Genomic DNA, 26379 nt, shown 5'->3' with positions numbered 1-26379 from the left:
CCTTCTGGAAACACAAACAAAAAGAGAAACACTGTTGCTAAATCCAGCAGGTGGTAGATAACCTTTGTGGAACCAGTGGATGTCAAATTTCCACTTCTGTCTGACGCTGTGGGAGATTTGACAGACCACCAGAAACTTTGTCATTTAGTCCTACTGAGGCACAATGTTCACTCCTCTCTAGTGTGTGGCACTTCCTACCTTTTACTTCTGCCAGTAAAGTAACTTTGAGAGCAAAGTATACAAAGCTTTACCAATTTGTCTTTGGTATTATGACTGTTTCTGCTGTGAAAAACAAAACAACAGCTTTGAACAAAGCTGCTTTATTTGATATACAACTGAGGGAACATTTTGTGCACATTTATACTGATCTTTGAGCAACAGGGTTTTATTTACATTGTCTATGGATCGTAAAAGCCGAAATCAAAAGAATGAGTTCTTCTTTCTTAAAACACAGAAGCTCAGACTTGTAATAAGGCTGCTTTTGTTCTCAAGGGAAAAAAAGTATTGCCATACCCACTGTTTCTCTTTAGTTTGATCTTTTTTTAGTTACAATTTTTTTTTTTAGTAATGGTTTTTTTGTGCTGTTTTTTTATGTTTAAGCGGCTCTGCAAAGTTGGCCTGTGTGCTTGCAGATTGTCTGTATTCCTGACCTTCCTCTGTGTGTTATTCAGTCCCTACTTCAGCACCGCGGGATGTAGCAGTGGAGGTGATCAACACAACTGTTCTGAGAGTTAGCTGGACCCCAGTTCCACATGCCACAGTGAGAGGTCATCTCAGGGGCTACAATGTAAGTTTTTATTGTCCAGAAGAACTTCTTCTTTCAGCCTATGCTATATAACTAAATAAAAAACTTTAAGGCAATGGAGGAATTGGAGACTGTAAAACATCTGCAAGTTATAGCACCACATTTCTTGAAATCTACTTATAATCAATGGTAAAAAAAAAAAAAAAAAGGGGAATTACAGTTAATATTATGACATAACATGTTACAACATTTGTCATACCAGCAATTTCCACATGTTTTTGCTGTCATACATTCACGCATCTTGCCCCACTTGGTCCATTTCAGGAGTGTGACCACAGCGTAATGCAACCTTTAGCAGCTGTACATGTGTTACCAAATTACAACAGGAATAAAAAGAACAATGTAAAAAAAAAACATTTTACTTAAGTCATTCTGAGGTTTCATTCATTTGCTGTTCATTCGTTGCATGTTTTGTCATAACAGAGTAGACAAAGTGGTGCTGCTGGCAGAAACAATAATTAACTAGAGTGGAAGCTATAAGCGCCATAGTCGGCGGCTTGCATGGACTATGTGGAAATTGCAGATTGCTCACTCAGTATTAACTTGACCAATATAGAAATCCAATTTAAAGCTCATTACCTGCTATTATTTTCTAAATGTGCAATGTTTAGAATGGTATAATGAATATTATATGAGAACATTTCTCATTTAACTTATTAACCAACATAAAAAGATGTGAAAACAAACGTTTTAATTGGGCAGGATTGACATAGACAGAACACAAACATGTTTTTGTTGTAAGTGAACATTATAGTCCCTACTCCATCTCTCAGCATTAGTCTTAATGTAAATGTTTTCAAGGAAAGCTTCTGTAGTCGTGCACCCACATGAGGAACAGCTGAACAGACAAACATTTCTTGTAAAGTTTAAACTTTAAGTTTTCTAAAACACAAAGTCAGATGGTATAATAGTTTAATTTTGACACATTCATATCTGCTAAGTAAATAGTCATTATTGTAATGAGCAAATAGAAAAGAATTATCCCCAAATCAGTATTACATTTTGTGAAAAGTTTGTTGTGTTCCTGATTTGTTGTCACTTCCCAAACCCCACTAATGACCTCAACTGAGTGGGGTGTTCCTTTGCTGATGTATTGATAATGACATTAGTTGGCTAAGAAACAGCAGGGCAACGTCTGATTTATATGGAATAATTAAATGTTATGACAATTGCTTTTTTTCCTTAAAGGTAAAGATCATGGTAAAATATAGGTAATATTGTGTAACATACAGTACTCATCTCTGGCCAGACTGAAGATATATCTCTTATCCCAGCGTTGTACTTCTTTCATTGCCTTCAGGGAACATAACTTATAGACAGGAAGTTTTTCCCTTCAAGAAACTCCTCTCTCTAAAACACACATTTATTCACCAACTATAGGCCACTATAGTCAAACTTCAAGCATGCTAATGCACCATCTGTCAGGAAAAGGGAAGAATGTGCCACCAAGGGGACTGTCACATCAAAAAGATAAACACGGAAAAAGGGAGGTCTAATATTAAACAGGAAGTACAACAGATATATCACTTTAGGTTAGACTTAAGTGATAAAGCCTTTAAAAAATAAGTTGCCATTGTCTTTTTTGAATGTTCCCTTCAATGAAAGATATCTGCTGTTAAAAGCCAGGGAGATGACCTCCATTATCCAACTTAAGGTGCTGTTTAGACATGAGTTTACTTTACCTGGATTACGAAATAGACAAATAGGGGATCAAATAAACAATTTCAGGCAAATGCAGTGTTCAGACATAATGTTACATCTGAGGTCAGTACATGTGGGATGTACAAACAAAGCATAGAAGCTGTTAGCAGCTTTTTGGATGTCAAGTTAGAAATCTGTGCTGCTTCGTAAAACATCAAATTAATATCAATACACCCAATGGGTCAAAAGCAAAATCACAGAGTCTACAAAAAGAGCACTAACGTCCAATCTCATGAAGGGACGCTGGTTTTGATAGTTGCCTCAGATTGCAGGCTACCTTTAAAAAACACATGTTAAGAGGTTGGGTGCATCCGTCAAAGCGAATGTGACCAGCACATGTTGCAACCAAAAAGACCTTAAATTGGGCAGAAAGGAGTAACTTTCATCCTCTGGCTCCTGAGGAAATGATAAAATGTACACAATAGATTACCAAAACAGGAGTAGGCTGATAGTTTAGGTGAGTGGAGGATGCCACTTGGACTTTGGATCATTGCCTCATTGCTACCAACACTTGCAAACTGTTAGCTTGTTAATTTGACAAATAGCTGTGGTAGTGCTGGGTGCAGATAATTCACCTCTTCTCCTGTTAGAGAGGAGGTCCTTGTTAGGGGGAAGCTGCCAGCACATATCTCCCAGCAGAATGACTATCGCTGCATACCATGCGTTCTCCAAACACTAAGGGGCTACCAGGACCAGGGACTGATTCCACAGGCTGTGTAATTTTCACTTTAGAAGAAGTTTTTTGGGCCATCCAAGATGTGTTCTGGTCTATTATGACAAAGGACAAGAGGTAGTGGGTGTTTGCCCCAGAGTAAAAGGGATCATATTTCCCCCTCTCAGTCGTTATCACCATGGAGAGACTGTCTTCCCTAAGGTTCATGCAGCCGGGGACATGGGGCAATCTGAGAGGCTTAAAAAAAGCCACTGCACCACAACAACAGACAGAAAGAGAGTTTTAAACAGGGGAAGCAGACCAATTCACCCAGCGTTCTTATGTGGAAAATCACTATCTTATTGAGCACATGTAGCCTATCAGAGCATAAAAAAGTTGTTTTTTTTATACGTTGTTGATAGCTCCACGCCATTGATATGATGTTTGCATTGCCTGGTATCCATAAGCTTCATTAATCACATTCTCTGATGCGTGCTGCTTTGGATAAAAGCGTCCTCTAAATCTTATCTCATCTAAGAATGATGTTGCATGTTTTTAGTTTAATTTTTTTTTTTTCAGCTTAACTTCTTCTGGGACCTAGAGGCAAGGCTTGTCAACAGGCAAGGCAGGCTGCTCGGGGCCAGTAGGGTAGACCTGTTTCGACTTGTTATCATTCTCCTTTTTTTTCTATCTCACAGGTTCACTGGGCAAGAAAACGGAGTCTGTTAAATCCCAGTAAAATTTTAGATGAGCGCCACTCCCTCTCTTTTCCTGGGAAGAGGAATCATGCCATCGTGCCACAACTTGAACCTTTCTCCGAGTACAGACTTACCGTAAATGTTTACAACAAAAAGGGCAATGGGCCTAACAGTGACCCGGTCACCTTCAGCACCCCAGAAGGAGGTGAGGTGACACAAGCTCACTTTTTATTTACAGTTCCTGTCTGCTCAAAAATGTGTTTGGCCTGGTATTACTTGACTTCCATGTTTATGCTTCACTGTGCGGAATAAGAAATGAGCAGAGTTTGACAACTGAAGGCAGGAACATCTTTTCTGCTCAGATTAAACCTGGGTTTTCAGGATTGTGTTTATAAGAATGATTCATTTGTCAGAAGGAGTTTAGGGATCAGTCACTGCTCACTGTGGTTTGGACACCTCCAATCCTTAAACTATACAATCAAACACTATTGTTCATAGACTATGGATTTTTTTAAAGATGATGAAGGAATATATTGAATTAAAAGGATCTAGTTGAAAAAGAAGCAAATGTATAATTCAGCAATAAATTAATACATTTATGTTACATATGATTAGAGAGATAAGAAAAGTGTTGAGCCTCAAGAATCAATCCAACAATCAATCGATCGATCTTTATTTGTGTCGTGCCAATTCACAACAAATGTTATCTCGAGACAGTTAGTGTGATTAAAAAAAATCCTTGTTAGAGTACTCTGTGTTGCATCCTTGTGAAGCAACAAGGACACCTCAGACAAGCACACTGCAAATGTGACAAGTGAAAAGTGTGATTATCATCTTTCTAAAGGCTCAGCATGGGGAAAATTACACAAGTGACGACAGAGACATAGATTTATTCGGTGAATAAAAACAGTTATTCTGACATCACTGACACAACAAGCTGCAATAAAGTTTCTTTATCCATGTCTTAAATACATTCACATGAGAGTTGTTTCTCATAGTTCCCAGACAGGTGCCGATCCTGACTGCCTCCAATGCCCAGACAGACTCCATTTTGCTGGTTTGGGGCCCACCACTGGAAACAAACGGCATCCTAACTGGATATCTACTGCAGTACCACCTCCGTATGTATACACACCTTGAATTAATACTCCCTGACTGTAGTGTAGACCTTTGTATCCATTTTGGTTATTAAATTAATAGATTTTTCTTTGTTGAATCACAGTTTTTGTAATACGAGGCGTTGTGGGCGAAGTGTGAGCAGAAGTGTAGCAGTGTAGTTGACGAGTAGGTGAGAAAAGATCAGGGTGGAAACAGGTTGAAAAACACACATAGAGGGTTCGGTTGTCGATTTGATTAACTTGTAACCAGAGTTCGTACACTATCTTCTGCTTTTTTTTTACTCTATATTTTTTTTGTCTTATCATACCAGACACTAGGTTGCACTGTTTGACACTGAACCCTATACAGTAGTCTGAAACAGCTCGATTGTGCAGGCGACTTATGATTGTGCTTTGACAGTTTCCTCAGTGTTTCTTATCTGGTATCCTCCTGGACCGCAGGTTTTTCTGAAAGGGGATCATTTACGCCAGTGCTGTTACTAGCCCTTGTACACTTTTCTTTTTGCGTTTATCTCTCGAAAGAATTTCCTTTTTGCTGAAAAAAAAAATGCCCCTTCTTCTAATACTAGAGAACATGTAGGGCAAAAAAGTGAGTGAGGGGCTTTCATTACTCTTCCTCTGTTTTCAAAGCCTACACTCAGTTGGCTGACATTTCTGAAATCTTTTGTGTAAAATGTGAAGGCAGAGACGGCCCTTTGCCGCCTCCACCAGCACCCACAGTGTCTGGCCAGCTCTTCAATACACTCTGTCCCCTTTCCATTCTGCCTTTCCCGTATCAGATGTCAGGCTTTACACAGATATTCCCACACAATGCAGGCTGTGGGTGTTAGCGATTTTTGGACTGAGCTGATTCACCATGAAACTCGAGTATATTTGAAATAGAGCTCTCAGTTAGTGCTGTATAAGCACAGAATGAATCTGCAGTTGAGTCAGGAAACGGTTCTGTTCGAAGTCAATGTATAATCCGCAACGTACAAGCACGTGAAATATTTAATTTTCTTCTGCTCTGCAAACAAACACACATTTTCCAAAGGGGCACAACAGGCTTGGCACACATTCAGTTCCAACCTGCATTTCAACATCAACACAATAATGGCTTAAACCAGAGTGGGCTGCAGGAGGGGTGTGTGAGTTTCTCCAGTCTGTGCACACACAGTACTTTGATCTATTATGCAAGTTTGATGATACATTATCCTGCTTGTGATGTAATTCATCTGAGTTCCCACTTCTGCTACAGCCTGTATATTTCTTTCTTGTGTCTCTTTGTTTTACTTCCACCTTTCCCACCTTGTGTAAATTTTCTACTTTTCAAGTTGTGTTTTTTAGCTTTTCCCTCATCACATCTCCTTCAATTCCTCCTCCTCCTCAGTTTTTTTTTCTTTTGCCTACTCTTTACCTCCTCCTCCTCTTCCTCTTTTTATCCATGGCTTCTTGTTTACACTCTTCCTCCTCCCCCTCCCCCTGAGCTCTCTATCTCCTCCTTTCATCTCCTCTTGCCTCTCTCCATAATGTATTCCTCCTCAGCTCACCTGTCACGACTTGTATCTGCTACGTTCACTTTCTGCATGAGCTAGCATGACAACCCTTCATCTTCTCCCTCCCTCAGCCATTGACCCTCATTATAGCTGTGTTCTATTAACATACAACATGAGCCAACAGTGATGACTTTTTTTGTGTCTCTCCTTCAGGGGGGTCACTCATGCCTCCTAAACTGACCTGACATCCTTCTCCTTTCTCCATAGTTAATGAGACCACACTGGAGGTGGTTGATTCCCAGGAGATAAACATCACTGGGGCTGACACCTCCCAGTGGCGGCTCCAAGGCTTAAAGGATAGCAGCCTCTACCGCTTTCAACTCAGTGCGTGCACTCAGGCAGGTTGTGGACCTCCGCTAGCCCAGGAGAGCAGCACCGTTAAACAAGCACGTGAGTAGATGAAATCGATGTTCCTGTCCTGGTTGTGTCCCAAGAAAGATATCATTTGGTTAAGATGAGAAAAACCTGCTCAGGGTATTTGAATCTTACAGTAGCAACACTACAAGGTTTTTGCAAAGTAGACATATTCTTACTTATGATGTAAGGTATTTTACATGAGTTAAAAACACCTTTCATAGTTTCAGAGGATACAAATCAGCCTTGAAAGCAGATTCATACATGTCCTTGGTTGCCTTGAGGACAATTTGACGGGTCTTGGAAATAATACCCAACAATGTTGTAATCAGTTTATGTCATCAAAGCATGGAAAAACAATTTTTCTAACACAATCTTATCTATTTAAAAAAGAGGCATGCTTCAGTTCAATAAAATATGATTTGTTTGCATTGTGCTAATCGTGGGATCCAGTGTTTTGGGGGATCATTCTGGTGCAAAGATCTTGATCTTTATATGAGTTTTCATTTACACGTTGTTGCCTTTTAAAGTTTAAGAGCAGTTTTTTTCTGAGCCACTCAAGCAGTGTAAAAGAGAGAGGCCTTTTACTAAGTCACTTTCTTAAAGATATACTAGGCCAGAGTGACTCCTCTAAAGTTTAAGTGCTTTGCCTCCTTTTAATAGATTTGTCTAGCATCAGATTTATTGATCATTTTTATTCTCTAAATGGCATTTTAGTCTCCTTGAGATGAAAGTATTAATAAGCCTTGTGCCACCTCTCTAGTTTTTAGATTTGTATTTCTTAAATTGAGGCATAGAAAGATTTCGTCCAAGTAGTCCTCAGTTAGCACTAAGGCAGAATGAGAATGAGCTTCGGGCTTTGTTGAACTAGCGCTGTTGAAATGTAAAGTCATGCCTAATGTGTCTTCTGCCTAATGTGAGAAAAATACACCTTACTCTGAGGACAGAATAATTTAAGTGTAAACAAATGAGAAGTTTCTTTTGTGTAAGCCAGACACATCACAGCAGATGGCTGTTCAACACCCATCTGGCTCTGCTCGAAGTTTCTGCTTGTTTGAAGGACGTGTTTGTGCTGCCACTCTGTGCCACAGTGTTGCCAGGTGCTTTGCTCATAGATTAATGTTGTGTCTCTGTAAATAATATTAAACAATAGTACAGTCAAGACCTGCTCTTTTTGTAAGATACTTAAGATAACATGGTTATGAATTTGATCTTAACAAAGAAAGATTGATGGATTGATTGCTATTAATGCGTTCCAATTCAACAACACATGGTCTAAAAATTCCGACTGTTATGTACATAAAATAAATACATTTACATCATAAGAAAGATTGAATTAAAGTTAATACAATATATACCAAGAATTCATTATTAAGATAATAAATTGGTAGGCTATGGTTGATCCTTAAGTATGGCAGAATTTCTCCAGAATGTTGTTTATTTTAGAGAGCTGGTAAATTAATGCATTTGAGAGAGAGAGAGAGAGAGAGAGAGAGAGAGAGAGAGAGAGAGAGAGAGAGAGAGAGAGAGAGAGAGAGAGAGAGAGAGAGAGAGAGAGAGAGAGAGAGAGAGAGAGAGAGAGAGAGATAGATAGATAGATAGATAGATAGATAGATAGATAGATAGATAGATAGATAGATAGATAGATAGATAGATAGATAGATAGATATCCCGAGGGAAATTGAAGAGGAAGGTCTATACCTCACTAATGAGAAACTCCTTGTGCAGGTTGTTATTTTTCTCGGATCAACAGCCATGAAACAGCACAATGAAATCATAGTCCACCTTGAGATGCGAAAACACATTTAGACATCAAAGACACATTCAGAAAAATAGTTGTATGAAAATCCAGATATCATACAGAGGATTCATGAAGTGTTTTATTAAGAAGGAATGATATCAGGGAAGGGGACCGCTGCACAACACATTGCAATGGCATCATAGTGTCAATGTTTAAAGAAGATCTACATTTTTCACTCATTATGTGCACATCTCACCTGTTCATCAGATGAAGCTCCAGCTAACTAGCAGCTGCCCTTAACATTTATTTGGTGCTGATTTAGTGGTGAAAAAAAAAAGAAAAACATGCTTCTTTGGCTTCAGAAGGGACATGGTGAAAACACAACCATTCTGTAAAACCTGAAAGACAGCAGATGGATAAAAGAAAAAGAGTTGTAGATAATATGCATTTTAATGATTTCTTTAGTTGCCAAACTTCATTTTGTTACAGAAACATTTCATATCGCAGATAGAAAGTAGTTCACGTCATTTTTTCCAATATCATGCAGCCCTATGACATTCAGGATGGATTCAGGGAACGCTATTGCAGTGTTTTTATTATCCTGTACGTAAAAACTTTTCATGTCAGTGTACACACACTTATTATAAGTAGTTCTGGTTTCTTTTTCAATCAAACATGGAGCACATGGATATAAAGTGGTTCAGCTTCATACATTTCCTGTCAGTGGCTCCACATAATCTCTCTGGAGATCAGGTAGAATAAAGTTTATTAATCATGCTGATGTTCTGTCGCACAACTCTTTAATGACCTTCACTGTTCCTCAGGTTGTTGTTCAGGGTTTCATCTATTACAGCCGCTGAGCCAGACTCACTGAGAGAATTAATGAGCTGATAAGTTCAGAGAAGTAACCCTCTGCAGCTGCAGCGTCATTGACCCTATTCTGAACTATGCTTTTTTTCTTAAGCTTGGAAAAAAACAACAGCCTTTAGAAACATGTGATATAACATTATAAATTATTCTATAACATAGTCACGTATTTATTAATAAAATACCATTAACTATTTAAAAACAAACAGGTTTTATGTTTAATTCAGGAAGTTCAGAACATCAGCAATAGAAATAATAACTGCCTTGTAGATGTGACGAAGGAAGGTCCTCTTTATATTCTAAAGTAAGAACAAGTCAATTAATTTCAGTTACCTAATGCAAAGCTTTCCTTCTCACAACTTGTCAAGTTATGCTAGTCTAATTAAAACACTTCTTTCTAATCTTTTTTAAAACTCTTGTTCACTTTTTTTTGTTATAACTTAATCTTTGCTAACGTTGGTGTCAACAGTGTCAATTTCAGCCTTCTCATTTGACCACCAGGGGCCGCCAAAGCCAAAAAATGTTCAATTGCTTGACAGATAGTGGCTTCGACTGGTATTTAACATAAAGTGCAGCCATGGACACCTTATCTGTTTTCCTGTTGAACCTTCTCAATGGTGGTTTCACAAACCATATAATTCATTCAGCCAGTGTGACAATACCTGTCACTATTTAGTACTGATCCTTTCTTTCCTGAGTATAAGGATTTCAATCAGGAAATTTTCTGTAACACTTCTCCTCCATTACCTTAAGGACAGGAATCCATGAGCAAATACAGTATGTCTACTCTGTCTGAATGCTTCAATAAAATTATTCATCTGCCTCCTCCTTATTCTTCGAGGCTGTGCATCTTGTAGGTGGATGTCCAGCCTGAGAGCCATTAGATGCACTGTTTGTAAATCTGGTTGAGTAGAGAGTCAGTTAGGAGATAAAATGGTTCTGTTTGTGAACACTGTCCTCAGGGTATGTTAGTCACAATGCGGCAGAGTAAATTTATGGATGCCAATAGCACAGAACAGGGGCACTGTGAGTTGAGAGACGTTGATGAAGGGTGATGGAGTGACAATGACAAAAAAAAAAAAAAAAGATCACTGACTATCAAATGTTCCTGTTTCGATTTCACCTAGTGGCTTAAAAAAATAAGTCTGTTATAATTACAGATTGAGATCCTGGAACAAGTTCCAAGCATCAAGATATTGACTTTTTTGTATGTGTGTGTCCAATTGTCTTTGTTTAAAAGGTTTGTAAAGAAAAGAGAGGGGTTGAAGTGAGAGATGAAAAAACACACATAAAAGAAGTGGTGAAGCATCTGTGAGAAAGAGGAGTTAAAAAAAAAAAAAGCTCGGAGGGAAGCCATGGCAGAGGACTGTGGCAGACAGAAAGAATATCTATTCTTCTGCATCAGGTCTCATGAGATAACAAAGGAGCAGAGATAAAGCGGACTGCAAACATGACAAAAAGGCACAGAGTCTCTCAGAAATAACCAGCTCCCCCTGAGAATAAATCATTTGCCTTCTGCCACAACGTTTGAACACCCAACTCGTTATCTTATACAAATTAATTAATAGTTTGAACTTTGTGTTTGTAGGAAGTAGTCGTAAGTTTTGTTGGAAACATAATTGTCATGGGCTGACTTCAGTTTCATTACACTCAGCTCTGGATAGAGTAATAGAAGCAGAACAGGCGGTGTTCATGTTTGGTAACGTTCATTCTTTATATGAGTTCACACAACAAAGAGAACATGCTATTCACACTAGACATAGTCCGTGAAATGGGACAGGCAAGAAATGATATATGTGCCGCAGGTAATAAAACAATTATACAAGTGAGAGCTAATTATTTCTATGTAAACTCAAAGTAACACTGGAAAAACCAACAGAGTTCAATTACTTAATCTTCCAGCTGTAAGCTGTACTTGTGATCTTTCGAGGATCACAGGGGGCTGAAGTCAATCCTAGCTGACATTTTTTTTTAGGGGGGGTACGCCCCCGACAGGTTTCCTGTCAATCACAGTGCTGACCCACAGAGACAGACAACAAATCACACTCTAAGGTTTATTCAAATAACAGACAGTTTTTTACTTTCATGTTTTTTAAGAACAAATCTTTAAACTTTTAAATAACAGAAGCACATCAAATAACGACTAAAGGCTTGCTAGTTACTTCATGAAGTTCTGCTGATTTTTTTCAAACATATACAGGATGTAATGCATAAAGTACCACAATGAAAGACTTTAGCTGTATTACAAATCATAAGGGTAAACCATCCATGTGAATATTATTAAACTCTCTGGTTGTTCATGTGCAAGAAGATCATTGGGTGGAAAATAATGCAAAATAATCAAATTATAACATAAAAAATTTCTCCCTTAAAAGTATTGGATTATCATTAATAACGAGTTCATAGCACAGTCAACATATTAACTTAGTTTTGATGTGCCAATGTTGTGTTTGCAAGCTGTTATTGAAGAAGCTTTAAGATGTTATACTCTTTGTATTGATGGATAATGGTTAAACTGTGGTTTTGGTTCTTCAGTCTACAAATACAGAAAACTGTCAATGGACAAGGAAACATGCAATAAGGCACAGAGAGGCACCAAGTGGTCGAACGCAAGAGCAGCGACCTGCATACACATTCATACACCCTGACGCAGCAGGGGGAGCAATTCAGGGTGTCTTGCCCAATGACACATCGCCCATGCTGCTTGATGATTGTGGCTGATGGTTTACAATATCAATGCTAACATCAGCGTTGATGATCAATCAACGCGACCAATCAGTTGACATGTATAGTAAGGGCCATTGAGAAGCCAAAGACATATGGAAGATAGAACTGTTTTGAATGGATTCAGCCTACTAAGCTTTTTCTAGTATCAATTGTGTGTGGAGGCTACAGTCCTCAACCCGGGCGGCCCAGGTTCGAGTCCAACCTGTTGCTCCTTTCCCACATGTCAATCCCCACTGTCTCTCCAATTACCCCCTCCCCCCCAAATAAATAAATAAACAAATACAATAACAAAGTCAAACGAAGTCTTGCAAATGCACTTTACTTGGAGTCAGTTTGTTTTAAAGTTATACAAATAAACATTCATTTATGAAATATCAGAATGTATAATGATTTATCTGGGTATTTCTGACATCCATGCACATTATTGAATCAATATCGTAACAAATCTATATAGAGCATCAAATTGTGACCTAAATCAAATTGGATTGGGAGGTTCTTGACAATAACAAGCCCTTATGCTTTTTTGGGAAACCATTGTCTATCAACAATCCACCCACTGGTGGTGCTGCTCCTCACAGAATCTTGGAAATCAGGACACAAACAGATCACTCATGCAAGCTTCCACCTGCATTTCATTGTTTGTGTGGATGCTCTGCCCACGTGTGGATGCTCTGCCCACGTGTGTGTCTGTCTGTGTAGCTGAACATGCACATCTGTGTATCCAAGTGTGTGCTCATGTGTGTTTGCGGCTGGACTATAAACCTTAAAGCTGGATTTCCACATTTCTGTAATCTTCTGCTGTATTTCTTTTTCTTTTTTATCCTTCTGAAGATTTGTCCCCGACTCCAGCTGTGGCCCCTGATCAGAGCAGTATATATCACTACATAGATGTAGCGTTAGAAGTTGAGGTAGACTCGGTTGTAGGTTGTTTTGTGTAGTGTGGTGTTGTGTTGTCCTCAAAAGTTTGTCCTCTATATTTGACAAAGAAGTTCTATTAATTCCTGAAATCGGTTCAGGGAAGACAGAACATTACTTTGTGAAAACACCTTGTCAAAATGTGACAATTGCAGTTTGAATTTGCAATTCACATTCATTATTTATTAACTCTGCCACACTTATAGTGTGTTTCGATAACTTGCGGTGTTCTTGCACAGTTAAAGCCATTAATCTAGTTTTCCCAGTTGCTTTAACAATCTTACCTTCATGCAGTCTGCAGAGCGTGTTGCACAGAATTCCGCATAAGAGCTGACAGCGTTGTAGCAGGAATCTTACATCTGAGGCGTCTCTTTCCTTTCAGGCCACAACTGCTCTCTCTTCTTTCCCAGCTCTATCCCAGGCAATTCTACTCATCCTCCTTTAGGTACATTGCTCACGCTCACACATGCATTTCCAATGATGTATTTGTGATCTCATCTCTATGTACCTCAACTTTCAGCTAACAATGGAATCTGAGTCTTTGCAATCTATTCTGATACCAGCTCATGGTGGGGGGGCGTCACTTTGCTTAGGGGAGAGTGAAGACTAGATGTCACTCCCGCCCACGATCTCTATATCTACCCTTTATGAGCCTAAATCCAGCTCCACTCAATTAAGTCTGGGGCCAAGCGTTGCCTTTTGAACTGTCGTCTTGAAGGGTTTTCTGCAAGCGGCACTGTTCTCAGTCTGCGGGGGAACCTATTTGCCTCTGCTAATCCTCTTTTCCTGCCTTCTATCTGCTTTTCTCTGTGCCTGTCTGTGTTTCCTTTCCTACTTATTTTTCCCTCCCCCTATTTTCTTGTCTCCTTTATCAGTTCCAGCCCTGTTGAACATAAGCTGCTATGTGAGTGACACATTTGCCAAAATCAGCTGGACTGCCAAAGAAGAGCAGCAGGACTCACAGCTTTATGTGGCTTATAAGAATAACCGTAAGCTACTTTTCCTGTCCCCGCCTTGCAAAATTTTTACACGATTTTCAGGTGGCATCATGTTTAGGTGCAACTGTGAAGGTTGCATATAAATATCTAAAATGTATCCTAAGCCTAACATTAGCATTGCTACCAACTCTATTTCCACAATTTCCTTAAAATGTATTTAAAGTTGCAGAAAATACCCACAATAAATGAAGAACCATTTCCTTTTGGCAACAACCCATTCTTTCTTCTTTCTTGATAGCATAAGTGCTAATACACACATGCTGCTTGTGCACTTCCTATGCTTGGCTGTGCAGGTGAAGGTATCTGGAGGATTTCAGAGGCTGTAAACACTTCTCAAAGTTTCCACATAATTGATGGGCTCAAACCCGGGATGGAGTACACCGTACGCCTCATGGCCAACAGGCTGCTCGATAACACTAGTATTTTCGAAGAAGTTATCCAGACACGAGTCAAAGGTGAGACAAGAGAACAGTGTTGCAGTCAAAGTTTAGAAATGTGAGTTCTAGTCTGTCATGGTGAAGCGCTTGGAGAATTATTGACAATTGGTATTGATTACGGCGGAAACATGCATTCATTAATTTTTCTTGCATCTCTATGAGAATTTTTTTCTTCTTCTGTCTAATATTCTTACAATAGACAGAGTGTTACAGCTGAAGGGAATTTGAGTCAAACAGGGCGTGAGAACATCTTCTCAAACTAGAATCCATCGTGTTTTTTCTTTCAGTCAAATAAAAAGTTGTTTGGGGAGCGCTCGAGGGGACTGTCGTGCTCAAACACTCAAAGATGTAAAGTCGAACCTTGAGCTCTGTGTCTCTTTGCCTTTTTTTTGTTCTCAGGTGTGGGAGGGCAGCAGAGCGAACTTTCGACCCAGGGCTGGTTTATTGGGACCATGTGTGCTGTGGCGCTACTTACGCTCATCGCCCTAATGGCCTGCTTTGTGCGGAGAAACAAAGGTGGCAAGTATGCAGGTACGCCGCTGCCTTCCGAGCGACAAGACATGTTCCCCATGGAAAAAGGTCAGTTAGTCTTTGACCAGGGTTGGGTCCAATTGTTTTTTTCACTCCAGGAAGGGAACCAAAATACAACTCATTAAATGCAAGCTTACAGAGTGTGTTGACAGTAGATTAAAATGGTTATTAGAAATCTAAAACCATTTTTAAATGTCTCCAAATTGACACATCGAATTGACTGTAAATGATTTTGGTTGACCTCCTGAAAATGATAGAAACTTGCAATGGGCCTAAACCCTAATCCTTTCTTGGTTTGGAAATGCATCATGACTGCATGTTGGACACTATCTGCATTCTAACCCAGCAAAGCACAATAAATCATTAACCTTCAATCAGCTGTTCATAAGAAGCAGCATGAATCAGAGCACTGGCATGTAAGTTAATTTGCTTGGCCCGGTTGGTTCCCCTGCTTGATACCTCTGATTCAGTATCTTGTCAAAGCAGACGTGTGGGAACCAGCTGGCTTTGTTCCACACCTCTCCACCCCTCACCTGTGCAGACCTTCTTTACGCTTCCTCTGCACCTCTGCTCTGCCTTGTATCCGAGCCAAATTCTGTCTCTCAATGAAACCTGCTGCAAGTAGTGGGTCCTCACTATTACTCAGTTGTCTTTTCTTTCAACCTGTTCTCCTGTTGTCTCCCCACCACCCTACTCTTTTGCCTCCAGTAGCTTTTGACATGAAGCACTGAATATTTCATCAGTTCCTTTAGATTCCCCCTTTACCCAACCAGCTCTTTTCATGAAACCCCTCTTTTGTCTCTCTTGAAAGGACCTGGTATTTCTTAAAGCATATTTACACAAAGAGCTGGGTGTGTAGTGCTTTGTGCAGACTCACAGCAGAGAGGCTTTCTGTGTACAGGCTTGATAATAATGTTTACACAGTGTTTTCAGTTATAATTTTTCAGTTTAAACTCTTACATACACACAAGAGATTTAAAAGTTCAGATCAATTATTCCTGCAGCCCTACAAAGCATCAATGTTGAGTCTGAGTTTGCTCTGGTTTCCAAGAATTGTCTGACAGAAAATCACTGAGGTTGATTAAATCTAGCACAAGGCAGATGCTACAGTTTGAGTAATTTCCCTTGGTACAGTTAAAGATAGGATCCTTTATATTTATTGGGATTTGAAGCATTTCACTTGACTGTGTGTCCCAACAGTAAAAGTAATATGTAATTACATCTTTGGAAGAAAGTATTTCTCTTTAACAATGATGCTGACATGTCTGTGCTGCACCCCCCTGCAGTGAAAGAGAAGGAGGACCTCCACCCAGATGCAGAGTCACAAGGAATGAATGATGACACTTTCTGCGAATACAGGTGAGCTCTGCAGTTCTTCCCTGCTGAAATCACAAACACGTCAAGGAAACAAGACTTTTTTTTCTTATTGTTGCAATAATCTAACGACCACAAATTAAATATTTCCATGCTGAGAAACTAATTTGTCATGTGTCACAATAATATTTTTTTCTCCCATTCCCAAAGAAAACCATGCGCTCACGAGCATTACCAGGATCAGCCTAGCAGCCAGTGTTCTCATCAGTTAATGGGCTAGGTAATCACACAGTAGTGTGTAACAGGAGCTTGAGATTTGCTCCCTTTAGCTGGAATTATGTGCTTTTACTTTGTTGTCAGACTCTTATCTAAGCGTGTGAGTTGGCTTAGTTGAGCAAAGATTAGTAGGTTTAGTGTCTTGTGTAACTGTGTGTGTGCCTGTTTTTTGGGTGTGTGTGCATCACTGCTGTAAGTGGCCTATGATTTCATCAGACTTACAGTATGTCACCCAAAAGACCCCAACCCTAAACCCATCCCCTCTTCCAACAACACTATACAGTGTATATAGTTGAAATCAAAATGTAGATATTTGTTCAAGGATTTGTCAAAAAAACAAAAAAAAAACAGGCTCACTTGACCTCAGCCATCAATCTATAATTTTTTTTTAAAAAAATCACATGTCCAACACTGGTCTTAATACACAAATAAACAGCAGCACTTCAGCAGATAGGTTTTTGCTCATCAAGTAAATGTCAGGATGGAGCAGAAAAATTGGGGGTAGTGTGACCACACTTTCGCAGACATTTCTCAGACAACACTATTATGTTACTAACAATTTAAAATCTCAGATCAGCTGTCTGTTGAACAATCATGTTCCCACCACTCCTGATGTAGAAATGGGTGTGTTAGGAGAAATGGAGGAGAATGGATCGTATTGAAAGATAAAATGTTACTGTCTGTTGCTCTTTGCCTCTGGTGTTTTGAGGGATGATGATTTACTTTGAATCCTGGAGTCACCTTTTGAATTAATTATTCTGAAGAAAATCTTCCATACAAAACACATTTTAAATTGCAATAGAGAAAGCATCCTTTTCAGATGGCAACATTGATTCTCCACAAACAGTAATTGCTGATATATGAAAACATCATATATTCAATGAAGCAAGCATAAACAAAGCATTGCAAATGGGTTGAAACAAACTTAGCCTTTAAGCCTGAAGCAGACAGCTGTTGTGCTTCATAATAGCTGTTGAATTTCCATTGTTTGCATTGTTTAGCTGCTATGTTGACAGTTTAGGAAAATCAAGTAAATCCTATTTTGGTTGACAGCACTGCAGGAACTGCACACAATGGTGTGTTGGTTTGTGCACATGCAACAGAAATCCCCTAAAATAGCCTCTTCTGTCGGCTTTGATTCTACTCGTCGTCATATTATTCAGAACATGATTACTCACCATTGTGTGCCTGCTGCCAATTGCAGTCCTGTGGCTTCTGCCAAGACTGTAATTCTATTAAACAAGGAGAATGCATTGTCCTGTTTAGGATTACAGAGTATATTTCATAGAGTATGATTTATATCCTGTCCCATAGTGACCCAATGACTGATTTATGTGAAAACATAATAGGGTTGGTGATCCATACCAAGCGCTTAATATATGCTGTATGGATGCTAAGTCTGTGTTTTTCAATGAGGCTTAACACTGATGGAGAGCATTGGTGGGTGCTTGGCTTTTCACATGACCATATATATCTATTTTAAATTTTTATTCTATTAACATCATTATTATTATTATTATTATTATTATTATTATTATTAGGAGTTACTTATTTATTGGTTTGGAATCATAGTGGAATATTTGAAATGTATTTGCAATCAAATGTATATTATATATAAATTAACAAAAGTTTGGGACAACATATCGATACTGCAAAATACTGATGGCATTCATCATTTTCTACAGTTTTCAAAGTAAAATAAAAGAAGGCGACAGATAAAAGAAGAAGACGGCAGGGAGTAGTATCGAGCAGCTGTGAAAATAAATGAAAGATGAAACCAAATTGCAGTGAATCGAAATGCATTTTTCTGCACTTTATAATTTTATCAAGGGGAAGCCAAGACACAACATGAACAAAGGCCCAAATCCCTCACTTCTCAAGCAGCCACAGAGAACGGTTTAATGCTTTGCCCAGAATGTTGTTCATTCCTGATACATGAATCATAAACAGGGATATAACAGTGCCAATATGAACAACTAAGGATAGTCCAAGCATTACAAACAAAACGGTAACACGAACCAACCTAATAAATCAAGAAAAACCAAAGACAACCAACTTACCTCCCTAACATACGAGAACATGAGAAAACAAGGTTAAAGTAATTAGTGATTCATCCCACTTCTAACACAAAAGAACTAAGAATGGTTTAACAAAGTAAATGGGAGTGGCAAGTTGGAAAGCCGGGGAGATGGAAGTGTTTGATTGGTTGGAGCAGGAAATTGATGGGACTCCTGGGACTGGCACAAGTATTCACACAAAAGTAAAAAGCACAAATACAAGCAACATAGCCAAAAAAAAATATGTATCAGCTCAAAATTGTTCCAATCTTTTTCAATGATCATTAGATGATAGTCTTGGAATACATCATTTGATAATATCATGGCTTCGTATCATCTTTGACATCCTATGGTAGCATGGTCAGTGACACAACTTGGCAACTTTCTCACCATACCTGGTTTATGGTATGGTATATCGTCTTGGTGGCTTTTTTATTTTATTATTTTTTAATTTTTTGTCAAAAGCTACTGGCGACAAATCTAGCGACTTTTTGAGAAGTTATCATAGGCCATCAATGGCAAAAAAATGAATAGAAACCAAAAATCAGTGGAAGAGAGTTCATGATAGGGTGGGGTTTTTTGCTAACTTTTTGTCTCTCCCACAAGGTTATTTCTCTCCTACAGCGTTTCATTACGATTGCATGCTTATTGCACGTTATGCATGACGTCATTTAGCAACTTCTAGTGACTTTTGGGACTGCCAATAGCTACCTGTCCCAAAGCGGGCAGAAAAAAGGGGAGGAGGACCCAATTGCAGCAACAAAAGATTTATTTAACAAAAGGCAAACTCAAAATCAAAAGGCAAAAACACAAAACAAAAACTTACTTAAAACTAAACCCGGAACGTCTCGAACACAGAGTGTAGAAAAACAAAGTAAATCCAGGAAAGCAAACGACAGGCAAAGACGGACACTCGTGACAGACTAAAACTACAAGAGACAAACTGCATACCACACCAACAGACTTCAAAAGACACTGAACTGACAAGGGACTGCGGGAAAAACACAGAGACTAAATAGACAGGGTTAATTGGACACAGATGAGACTAACGAGACAGGTGAGGACAATCAGGGTAATCAGACAGGCGGGAAACACAAGGAACAAAGAACACAAGACCAGAACAACTGAGGACAAGTACAAAGTAAAACCCAACACTGACACCACCAAAACCAGATATACAAAACAAAACAGGAAACACCAAAGACTAGACTTAAAACATAACACAGGAAATAAACTTACAGGCAATAGGGAAACACTAAAGACCAAAGCAACCACACCAGGAATCACATACAAGTAACACAGGAAACAATATTACAGACAACAGAGAAGGACACAAAGAAACACAGGAAACACTGTAGACTGAACTAAGAAATATTATGGAACTCAAAACTCTGAAATATAACACATACAAACCCAAACCATGACACTACCTTCCATACAGAGGAGTTGGCAACACTGATTATGGTATAATTTCATATTGTATCATATTTTTATAGTGTCCTGATTTACTCTGCATTTCATTCCCCTATTGATGTACAGTATGCATCTTTTATCACTGGGAAACGTCAATAATGCGATATTTTATCTGACACATGAGAAGCTGCAGTTATAAGAGAAAAGTGTAGATGCTTATCTGTTTCATTAAACTATTTGATCAAAACTATTTCATAGTATATTCACAGGAAACATGAATGAAATCATATCTTTATTTCTGCTTTAAAGATTACTTTAAAAACTCTTGAAGCTCGAGAAGCTGCAGTGCTTTGAGCTTTTACAGATATTCGGCTGCAGCTATCTGTTTAAAATGCCTCTCATGTTTGGTTTCATGAGCCTGCTCTGACTACTGTCCCCCCAGAGTGCCCTTAGCTGTGCTATGATGTTGTTTTCCTGGTGTTAGAGCTCGATTCAGGGCTCTCTTGTGCCTTTTGAATCTCAGAAGGCAATAGACCACCCACTGGTATGCCACGTGTCTGGGGAGTTGACAAGTGGTAATTATGTGTCAGATGATCTCTCTTTGGAGACGGGCCTCTGCCACCGAGCCCCTTTGTGCACTGCTAGAACGGCCAGTGTCAAAGCTGGGCAAAATCTCAGCCATCAGGGTGATGCAATTTTTTCCTCAGCTTATTTATGTTTTTTTTGTTCTTTATTTTTTTTTTTTACCCGAACTCCCTTTTCCCCCTCCTCTTAGTTCTCATCTTTCATAGATTGATGTGCCATCATCGAGATCGCTGAGGATGCTGCAAAGTTTTCTTTGAGAAACATCTAGACTAAAATAAATACAACTTTAGGAGAAATGTCGGGGAATAAACCCTTCTTCCACCTGGAGATTAAATGCTGCCCTCGAACCAAGTCAGCATGGGTCAATGGAAAGACAGATTTAATTACATTTTGCCTGGCGATGTGCCTATATCTCTCACCTGTTTGTGAGGCTTGAGGAAAGCCTTTTTACAACAACAGCTGAGACTAAACTGGATTTTGACCAGCATCTTGAATGAGAGTTGGGGCTTAAAGCACTCAGCCCCATTTTATCACCATATTCAAAGTCACTGTGGGTGGGCTGCAGCGTCTCTGAGATAGCAGCCACTTATCTTCGGCACTCGAGAGTCGTCAGAGAAAGAAGGTTTGATAAGAGCTGAATTGCGGACCTTATGTGGCTTGCATGGTAAACGGCCCCATGAAATAGAACAGATAAGATAGGTTATTAAAAATCCCTGTGAAGGAGGCCTGATTTGTAATCTTAGCTTGAGCTGCTTCTGTGTGCTAAAACGCTCCTCAAAATGTCGAGCTTGTTTTATTTGACACAGGTGTCAACGTCAGTACACCTCAAATGGCGCTATCATATAGCAGCCAGCAGAGAGTCGTCTCTGAACGCATACACTCTGTGTTATGAATACTAAATCAAAGGAAGAAGAAGGAGAGAGAGAGAGAAAGAGAGAGATGTTGCAAAATATGGAAGGTTTGGGGAATTAGAAAAAGAGGACAAGGAGGAAAATATCCTCAGTGTTTTGAGGTGACCCTGCGTCTTGTTGCGAGACACCTGCGAGTTGGCAACTTGCCCAGCCTTAAATTGGCATCTAATCTCCTTGGCCTGCGTGTGGGCCCTTCGGGAATACCAGGAATGACAGGCTGTTTGTCTGGTATTGCATATGGCCCTCCTCTTCCCTCCCTCTTTCTCAATCTCATCCCTTTCCCCACACACACACACACACACACACACACACACACACACACACACAAACACACAAACCTCCCACCGACTTCTTTCTCACTGCACTCTGGCAATTTCCATCACTGGTTCTAAAGAGATTTGAAATTGCCTTTGGTCCTGAAACCTTGGCAATTAGCAATTAGTGAAGTGATTGTAGCAAGCCCTCCCCGCCTCCCCTGTGCTTCCTTTTTAGCTGTGCAGCCGCTGCATCCTCCCCTGCCTGCTGCCTGTAATGATGTATTATGTGTGTGTGTTAGCGCAGCCGAGGATTTAAGGGTATATGTGCTCTTTAAAGGCTGGTGTTTGTGTGTAGCTTTTGATGGTGTTTGATATTTGTTGTGTGTCCAAAACAGCCTCTTAAGTCCAGGTATGTTGCTGCAGAACATTTGCCTGTGGTGTTTAATATGATGTGTTTGTTTGTGCATTTCACTGCTGACCCCAGCCATCTTTCTCTTTTCCTATTGATGGCAGTGACAGTGAGGAGAAGCCACTGAAGGGCAGCAGCTTGGGTTCTCTGAATGGAGATGACATGGCGGGGGACAGCGTCAGCAGAGACAGCCTGGTCGACTACGCAGACGGAGAAGACGAATTCAATGAGGACGGCTCATTTATCGGAGAATATTCCGATAGGAAGCATAGAGGCTCTGTTAGCGAGCCCAGCGGACCCAACCCAGTCACTGCATAAAGCCAGGCTCCGGTTGAAATGGTCTGCTTCAAATCCTTTCAAGATACTTTTTCAAATTCAGCTTGCCTTGGCATTAAGCACAGCTCCAAAAGCCAAATATGAGAGAATAAAAATGACTCAAATGTGCAGGAGTTTTTACAGCAGACAGAACTTTGCCTAAGAATTGGAAAGGAAAAAGTAAAGCGACCATACACAAAAGTGTGAATACTGTCATACAGTCTGTGTACATACTGTGAGAGAATGAGCTTCATCATGTGTTTCATATTAATAATCAAATATTTTTTTTACCTATCAGAGACAATAATCAGCCAGATACATTGATTTTAAACATTTAAAATATTTTTCTACAAGATGAAAACTCTAAAAATATGTAACGTATAATGTTTGCAGTTAATAAGAATAAAACACAAGAAAAACTGACTGTATAAAAATAAGTAGCATTTTTTGCATTTTTTTTATTCACCACTAAAAGCAAAGCAGGGTTTATTTTGTCGAAGAAAAAATCACATTCATGAAATTGAGCTGATCTATGTACCGTAAATTCCGGACTATAAGCCGCTACTTTTTTCTCACACTTCGAGCACTGCGGCTTCTACTCCGGTGCGGCTTATTTATGGATTTTTCTTGCGGGACAATGAGCTTCTGCCGCAAAAACATTTGACTTCGTCACGTCGGATCTTAATATCAGTCATTTTGCGCATCATACACGCACCCTCATCATGGAAAACACACGGAGAAATACATATGATGCAGTTTTCAAGTTAAAGGCGATCGACCTGGCTGTCAAAGAAGCTAACAGAGCTGCTGCACGTTAAGATGACACTGACAGCGACAACAGAGACTGAGGAAGTGAGTAATGAAGTCATTCTGAGGCAGTGAATGGATGGACTTTTTCTTGTGAAATATATTACGGTCATCTTTTTCATCAGCCGTGTTACAGACACCGTCGGCTAGGCTTCGTATTGTAACGGTTCATGTTGTAAAGTCAGTAGTTGATAATGTGTTCATAATTCCGATTATGTGGAGAGTCAGTGAATGCACCAGCGAGAACGTGTTGAGTGGCTGTATGAGAGAACGCTGGGGGAGAGAGTTGGATTGTTACGGCAAGTTATGTGTTGGCTCTCTGCTGTAAACGGCGTGGTCACGGCCGACAGTGATCGGGTTATTAAGTTATTATTTGAACGCTCTCGTCGTCCTTTAACGTCCGTACAGACGCTACAGTATTTGCGGATGTTACCGGTAGCCTACGTCTGTGTAAATAGCTCTTGTTATAGCGTGGACACCTGCGGCTTATAATCAAGTGCGGCTTATATATGTACAAATACATTTATTTACTTATTTTTAGCCGGTGCGGCTTATATCCAGGTGCGCTCAATAGTACGGAATTTACGGTACATGGATTCCTTTATTGTCCATTTATGTTTTGAGTTTTGTTTATCTTTGTGAAAAAATGTTTTTTTAAGCACAATGTTGATTATTTGCTTTTTTGTATCATGTCAATATTATTTTCAATTGTTTTACACATAAAATCAACATGAGAAACGGAACAATTGACGTTTTAAAGCTAATGTTGCTTTACTTCCACTTACCAACCTGTTTGGTAAATGGAAGTAAAGCGGGATGATTTACAGTATATACAGTATTTGACAAGACGGTTAATATGCCAATTGTTTTTCTGCATTTGTCTATGGGATTTTATCACAAAACGCTTATTTAATCTCATCAACAGAGCCATTTGTGAGTGAGTTTTTATGTTAAGGCCATCTGATTGGACAAGTCAAAGGAAATGGTTATTTTACCCTCTTCCTTCTTAAGAATGTGGCTTTCTTATCCTGTACTTTCAGTCTGTGGGTGTCCTTAATGTCTGTGGGTTGAGTCATCCCTTTAAAAAGATCAGACCGCTGGGCTGTTTCTTATCTTAAAAACTGTTCATGTTGAGACTTCCTCCCCTGTTCTTTTTCAAACTTGGTTCAATGACTCATCAGTTTCTAATTGCTTTCCCAAATTCCAAAAAAGCACTGACTTTACATGGTAAGCTCACAAGTAGAGATGTTTTCTTAACTCAGCATAGAATGCTATTACATTAAAGAAAAAGTTCTATCCTTGGTGATCAGCTATTTAAATATTTTTTCAGTCATTTTTGGTTTCATAAACTATGCACATATTGCACATGGACTGACTCTCAAAGGTCAAACAATCCCCCCAAAAACGTTTTCCATTATTTTCTGCAACACATGCAGTGAAACCTCACATACATTCATGCATGTTGCTGGATTTGACCTGTTCAGTAATCCTGCTTTAACAGCTGTACAACAATTTGGTGCAACTAAACACTAAATTTCCTTGATGAGAGGCTTTTTATTTGTTTGTAACCTGTTTTTTGCCGAGTTATTTTATTATAAATTCACATTTCTTTGGAGATCAGAGAAAAAACAAATAGAGGGTTTTTTTGTGTAAAATGATTTTTTTTTTTACCTCAAATCAAGAAGCACAGAAGTAGACCCATGAAAGAAAGTTTAATAATTAAATATAGTCAACACTGAAGTCAATACCCCACTCTCACTGGGAAATCTCTTTACCATTTCTTGGTTCAGATAATTGGAGCTTTGGGACTAAACTCCAATTATCTGAACCAAAGCAGTGCTCACTTTCACCCTCAGTCTGTGATGGGAAAATATAGCACCTTTGATGAGGCAGATATCTCAAGTAACGAAGATGGGAGATGATAGACTCATCCGTCATTTGGCTGTAGCCTCTTTAAATCCCACTAAAACAGCCGACTCCCCCTCTGACTCACTACAGGATTTCTGAGCTTTTCAAAATGAAAGCTCAGAGGATCAGAAGGAAGATTTTTTTTGCATCACATTGCGGAAATTCCTTGAAGAACCGAAAATTAACATTTCTCCCTGAAAATGGAAAATGAAATATAATTTGCATTCAAAGACAGGGCGATGCATAAATTACAGAACATGCTCTATCTAAGTTTGAGCTTTAATGGGACAAGCCATTACTGTAAAACTCTCTGTGTTTTATTTCATTTGAGCCATGTTCAAATCCTCTCACTACTGTCACAGAGCTTCTCTTTAAAACTACTGGGAGGCCCTTATCTTGCATTTTAAATTCACTGCTGCTGCAGCTGTATGGTCTGTCTATAGCTGTATGATTATAAATAAGTATTGTAACCGAAATCAAACTAGACTTAACGATAGTGGAGTTGAAAAGCACTTCATGCCTCATGGCAAGATAAAGGTCATTTAAAGAGATAATCCCTGTATTGTCGGGGATTACGTCCTCATCCGTTTCAAAATTGCTTTCTCGGTGAAACGTTAAAACCTTTAAACAACAACAAAAGATTACTCCAGTCAAAGCTCCCCTGAGTGTCACACAGGCAGCTACGCTAAATCTGTTTTGAGGACATGCAGGTGACCCTTTTGAAAAGGCATAATAGCACTATTTATGATTGAGCAAAGGTCAGGAAGTTAACAGGATCCTATGCTCGTCATGCTCATGTTATCATTGGTAACTGCTGCACACTCGCACAAACAAACAGATCCTGGCTCAGAGAGGATCACTCCTCTTCAGTCGATTTGATCGGTGCTGATATTTAGGCTAAGTGCCCTGGAAATTGCCTGGTTGGAGGGAATCGATAGCGCATGCTGTGAGTTCAGCCTAGTGACCACTGCACTAAACCAACTGAAGACACTGCAAGGACAAGACACTGAGTAAAAATTGTAGCACACGGGGAAGATTTGCAGTTTGC

At 39.3% G+C, this 26379-nt stretch overlaps 1 protein-coding gene across 3 annotated transcripts in view; it reads left to right on the top strand.

The window, feature by feature from the left end:
• The window catches only part of chl1a (cell adhesion molecule L1-like a), a 54349-nt gene extending 31296 nt beyond the window's left edge, over positions 1–23053 (top strand). The window contains exons 20-30 of one of the 3 annotated variants that reach the window (XM_079359617.1): positions 672–787; positions 3857–4061; positions 4855–4977; positions 6717–6899; positions 13030–13068; positions 13496–13558; positions 13989–14102; positions 14405–14566; positions 14948–15127; positions 16366–16438; positions 22406–23053. In XM_079359617.1, coding sequence (XP_079215743.1) covers positions 672–787; positions 3857–4061; positions 4855–4977; positions 6717–6899; positions 13030–13068; positions 13496–13558; positions 13989–14102; positions 14405–14566; positions 14948–15127; positions 16366–16438; positions 22406–22619 — 1472 coding nt within the window. In that variant the 3' untranslated portion in view covers positions 22620–23053. The remainder of the gene's footprint in view (positions 1–671; positions 788–3856; positions 4062–4854; positions 4978–6716; positions 6900–13029; positions 13069–13495; positions 13559–13988; positions 14103–14404; positions 14567–14947; positions 15128–16365; positions 16439–22405) is intronic. The other 2 variants (XM_079359618.1, XM_079359619.1) reach the window with 2 other exon arrangements.
• Positions 23054–26379: the final 3326 nt, after the last annotated feature.

Source organism: Symphodus melops (assembly GCF_947650265.1).
Source record: "Symphodus melops genome assembly, chromosome: 13".
NCBI lineage: Eukaryota > Metazoa > Chordata > Actinopteri > Labriformes > Labridae > Symphodus > Symphodus melops.
Note: the sequence above shows the minus strand (reverse complement) of the source record. Positions and strands in the feature narration are given on the sequence as shown.